At 44.2% G+C, this 5,406-nt stretch overlaps 1 protein-coding gene across 1 annotated transcript; it reads left to right on the forward strand.

Moving 5' to 3' along the window:
* Positions 1–2,486: 2,486 nt before the first annotated feature.
* On the forward strand, positions 2,487–4,880 carry LOC103195454 (protocadherin beta-14). Its single transcript, XM_007939033.1, has one exon. It carries the CDS (start codon positions 2,487–2,489, stop codon positions 4,878–4,880), a length of 2,394 nt encoding a protein of 797 aa, XP_007937224.1.
* Positions 4,881–5,406: the final 526 nt, after the last annotated feature.

Below are 5,406 nucleotides of genomic sequence, written 5' to 3' on the forward strand. Positions count from 1 at the left end.
AACTCCAGGTCTTTGCACATTTCATTATAGTAATTGGCTCTGTCTGCTCTAGCTGCTCTTAGAAATCTTCTGTTCATCTCTTTTATCTTGTCATTGCCCTTAGGACAAATTAAAACATGCATGATATGACTTACATAATTATTCATGTTCTAGCCCTTCTTTTATCTAGTCCAATCTCATTTTTAAATCCTCACCTTCCATGGTTCAGAGTTCAAAGCATACTGAAAATGTCGGTGGGAAATATTCCTTCTTCTCATGGATCAATCCCTCAGATCACCAACTTAAAGTTTACTACCTCAGGAAAGTTTTTACAGATGACCCAAATCTGGCTTATGTTTCTTTATTTGATTTCTTAACAGAGAGTTGCACTTACTATCTATATTATAAATATTACCTCAGTGGATTCCTATAATAATAATCTTAGGAGGTAAGTACTATTATTAACCCTATTTTACAGGTGAGGAAACAGAGGGACATAGAGGCTACATAACTTGCTCAAGTCCATAGGTAGTGAGTGACAGAGACAGGATTCTAATGCAGACCAGAATCCATGCTCCTTCTAGGTATTTATATATTAAGCCTTACCTATGCATGCATTATGGCATATTTTAATTACTTGTCTGCCAATATTTCTAGCCTGTCAACTCCAACAAGACAAGGGTTATATCTACCTTATTCATGCTGTGTCCTTAGAACCTAGTGCTGTGTGTGAGATTGAGGAAACACTTGCATATAATATTAATAAAAGGATAAATAAAAGCATTTAAAATTATGCCTCTGGTTTTACTCAAGAAAAAAAAACTCTATTTTGAAAATGGACTCAACTTAGTCTAGCAACTAGAATACTCCTGTTTTGAAAATGGAAACTAAATACTCTTGTGCTCTTATTTTTTTGTGATGGTACTTTTTCTTGTCTATCTCTACCTCTCTATCAGGCATATCTTCTCTGAATATCTTCAATGATCCCATGCTCTGCTTCCTACTTGAAATGTTCTCTATCCTTGAGCCAAAATTCATATATGTAGCCTGTTTAAGGTCAATCCCAATTTCACTTGCTGTGTCAACACTTGTCAAGAGTAAGAGAAATGTAGGCATACTTGGGTGGCCACTCCCATTTTCTAAATATTCTCTGCCCATGAAACTAGTCCTGCCTAGACTGCCAGCTATTTATTATTTGTTCCATATTTTTATTTTTGAGGGTTATAAGCTTTTTATGATCATGAACCATATTTTATAGCTCTTCACATATGCCATCAATGAATGTATAATTGGGATTTAATTTGCTAAAATGATTTTAGTTAGATATATGTTAGTTGGTATATTGACATCTACAGAAGAAACGAGATTGGCATTGTTTCTGGAAAAGGACACTGGGGCTTAAGTGAGGAAAACAAATAAATGTGTACCATTTTCTGATGTTTGATTTTTGAAATGACACTCATGTATGTTTTTAACATCAAAGTGAAAAAAAGTCATGACATTAGTAACTATAATGGGCTGAACTCAACAAGTGTTTATAAGAGTGGAGGAGAGGATATATGTGTAAATCACTCCCGCCCCTTTTTTACCTGGATAACCTACCGCTCCTGAAGTCCCTGAGGCCGCTCCTGGTCCCTCCCTTTCCTGGCTCTAGGGGACTTGGGGATTACTCAATAAGTGACCTGAAAAAAAGTATTATTTCTTCAGTCAAAGACATTTAATGGATCCTTCTTCTCATGCCTTCAAAAAAGTGATAATTAAGATGCCGTGTATGGACCTTGCTTGCATCCAGATTTCAAAAAAGAAAAAAATGATTTTTTGGGGGGGGAAAAACAGACTGAGTTTAAATTTAAGGAATTATTGCTATAGTTTATTGGTTGCGATAGTGGTTTTGTGGTTACATTTTAAAACTTCCTATCTATTGGAGACACTTACTAAAGTATTTATAGGCAAAAATAGCTAATGTCTAGCATCTGCTTTAAAATATTCAGATGTATTCAAGAGTGACTTGTTCTAACCAAAAAAGAAAAAGAAAAACCGAACTCACTGCCTTCAAGTCGATTTGACTCATAGCAACCCTTCCTTGGGTTTTTGAGGCGGTGTCTGTACAGAAGTAGATTGCCCAATCTTCCTTCCAAGGAGTGGCTGGTGGGTTTGAACCAGCAGCTTTCTGGTTAGCAGTCAAATGTCTTAGGCACTATGTTAGGAGACTTGTTCAAAGAGACAAGAAATTTTAATGAAAAAAACTTCAGAGACACATGGTGGCGCTGCAGGATAAGATGAAAATGATGTTCAAGCTGACTCTGTAGGCTCCATTATTCAGGGGAACAGAGATCGCCCGGCCCACTGAAAACAGGGGCATTAAAGGAGGTTCACCGACAGAGCTGCTGGAGGGTTTTGCATATCTTCCAGGGGTTTCATATATATATATAAACAATCAGACCTCTAGCTTCCAAAATTAGGACTGAACTTTAAATTTTCCACACAAGAGACTGCCTGAAGGAACCATGGAGACTGGAAGGGTGCTCACTCTGCGGAAAAGGCAAGTCTTGATTCTCTTTGTTTTACTGGGATTGTCTCAGGCGGGTCTTGAATCTGGGAGCTATTCTGTGGCAGAGGAAAATGAAATTGGCTCCTTTGTGGCCAGTCTGGCAAGGGACCTGGGGCTGAGGGTGGAGGAGCTGTCCTCACGGGAGGCACGGGTAGTGTCAGATGATAATAAAAAGCATTTGCACCTTGATTTGCTGACTGGGGATTTGCTGTTAAATGAGAAACTAGACCGAGAAGAGCTCTGTGGCTCCACCGAGCCCTGTGTGCTGCATTTCCAGGTGTTACTGAAAAACCCTTTACAGTTTTTTCGGGCTGAGCTGCACATTAAAGATATAAATGATCACTCTCCTACATTCCTGGATGAGGAAATACTTCTGAAAATATCAGAAAGTACCACTGTTGGAACAACATTCTTACTGGAGAGTGCTCAAGATTTGGACATAGGAAGTAACGGTCTCCAAAACTACACAATTAGCCCCAGTTCGCATTTCTGCATTAAAATTAGAGACAGCAGTGAGGGAAAGATATACCCAGAGCTGGTCCTGGACAAAGCATTGGATCACGAGGAGGAGCCTGAACTGAGATTAACACTCATAGCTCTGGATGGTGGGTCCCCGCCCAGGTCTGGGACAACTGTGGTGCTCATCAGTGTTTTGGACATCAATGACAATGCCCCTGAGTTTTCTCAGGGGCTCTATGAGGTGCAGGTCCTGGAGGACACATCCCTGGGCTCCTGGGTTATCACTGTCTCTGCTAAGGATTTGGATGCAGGAAATTATGGGAAAATATCTTATACATTTTTCCATGCATCAGAAGATATTCGTAAAACATTTGAAATCAATCCAATATCTGGAGAAGTTCATTTAAGAGCGCTCCTAGATTTTGAAGTAACACAATCTTACACTATAAACATTCAGGCCACAGATGGTGGAGGTCTTTCAGAAAAATGCATTCTTCTGGTTAAAGTAATGGATATAAACGACAACCCACCAGAAGTGACCATGTCATCAATTACAAACAGAATTCCAGAGAATGCACCGGAGACACTTGTCGCTGTTTTTAGTGTCCGAGACCAAGACTCTGGTGACAATGGAAGGGTGATTTGCTCTATTCAGGATGACCTCCCCTTCATTCTCACACCGACCTTCAAGAATTTCTTCACTCTGATTACTGAAAAAGCACTTGACAGAGAAATGAGAGCTGAGTACAACATCACCATCACCGTCACAGACTTGGGTTCCCCTAGACTGAAAACCCAGCATAGCATCATTGTATGGGTCTCCGACGTCAATGATAATGCACCCACCTTCACCCAAACCTCTTACACTTTGTTGGTCAGTGAAAACAACAGCCCTGCCCTGCACATTGGCAGCGTCAGCGCCACAGACAGAGACTCTGGAACCAATGCCCAAGTCGCCTACTCCTTGCTGCTGCCCCAGGACCCACACCTCCCCCTCGACTCCTTGGTCTCCATCAACGCAGACAACGGGCACATGTTCGCTCTGAGGTCGCTGGATTATGAGACGCTGCGAGAGTTCGAGTTCCGCGTGGGCGCGGTCGACGCAGGCTCCCCGGCGCTGAGCAGCGAGGCCCTGGTGCGCGTGGAGATTGTGGACGACAATGACAACTCGCCCTTCGTGCTGTACCCGCTGCAAAATGGCTCTGTACCCTGCACTGAGCTGGTGCCCAGGGCGGCTGACGCGGGCTACTTGGTGACCAAGGTAGTGGCAGTGGACAGTGACTCAGGCCAGAACGCCTGGCTGTCCTACCAGCTGCTCAAGGCCACGGAGCCCGGGCTGTTCAGCGTGTGGGCGCACAATGGCGAGGTGCGCACCGCCAGGCTGCTGAGCGAGCGCGAAGCGGCCAAGCACAGACTCGTCGTGCTGGTGAAGGACAATGGTGAGCCGCCAATGTCGGCCACCGTCACACTACACGTGCTCCTGGTGGACGGCTTCTCGCAGCCTTACCTTCCGCTTCCGGAGGTGGCCCCAAACGAGGCCCAGGCAGACTCGCTCACTGTCTACTTGGTCATAGCGTTGGCTTCAGTCTCGTCGCTCTTCCTGTTCTCGGTGCTCCTGTTTGTCGCCGTCCGGCTGTGCAGGAGGAACACGGCCGCCTACGTGGGTCGCTATCCGGTGCCCGAGGGACACTTTCCGGACCACTTGGTGGACATCAGCGGCACTGGGACCCTGTCCCAGAGCTACCAGTATGAGGTGTGTCTGACAGGAGGTTCTGGGACTAATGAGTTTAAATTTCTAAAGCCGATTATTCCCAATCTCCCAGTCCAAGATTCTGGTAGGAATATGGGGGAAAACGCCAACTTCCGGAATAGCTTTGGATTCAACATTTAATAAAATAATTTATTTTTAATTTTTATTATCTTTGACACACAAACTGCTCATTCTTTTTGTCTCATCTGTAATAGATTTTAGGTTGTACTGTAGTTGCATGCATCATTACTTGTTCATGCTCTCCTCAAATTTGCTTTAGAAATCTTTATTAGTGGCTGTAAGGAGCTCTGGTAGCATAGTGGCTAAGACACTTGCCTGCTAACCATATGGCTGGCGGTTCAAACCCACCAGCCACTCCTCGGAAGGATGGGCAATCCTACTTCCGTAGTGATACAGCCTCGGAAACCCAAGGAGGGGTCGCTATGAGTCGGGGTTGACTCGACGGCACATAATAACAACAACAACAACATAAGGAAACGGGGAGCTCTGGTAGCGTAGCGTCTAAGGCACTTTACTGTTAACCAGAAGGCTGGTGGTTCAAACCCACCAGCCCCTCCTCGGAAGGAAGGTTGGGCAATCTACTTTGGTAGTGATACCGCCTCGGAACCCAAGGAGAGGTCCCTATGAGTCAGAAACGACTCGACGG

Source organism: Orycteropus afer, unplaced genomic scaffold, assembly GCF_000298275.1.
Source record: "Orycteropus afer afer isolate SDZICR_OR568_19922 unplaced genomic scaffold, OryAfe1.0 scaffold00056, whole genome shotgun sequence".
Classification (NCBI taxonomy): domain Eukaryota; kingdom Metazoa; phylum Chordata; class Mammalia; order Tubulidentata; family Orycteropodidae; genus Orycteropus; species Orycteropus afer.

Bases quoted from the DNA above. Each gene is read 5' to 3' on its own strand.
- LOC103195454 (XM_007939033.1), top strand. From the start codon at position 2,487: ATGGAGACTGGAAGGGTGCTCACTCTGCGGAAAAGGCAAGTCTTGATT.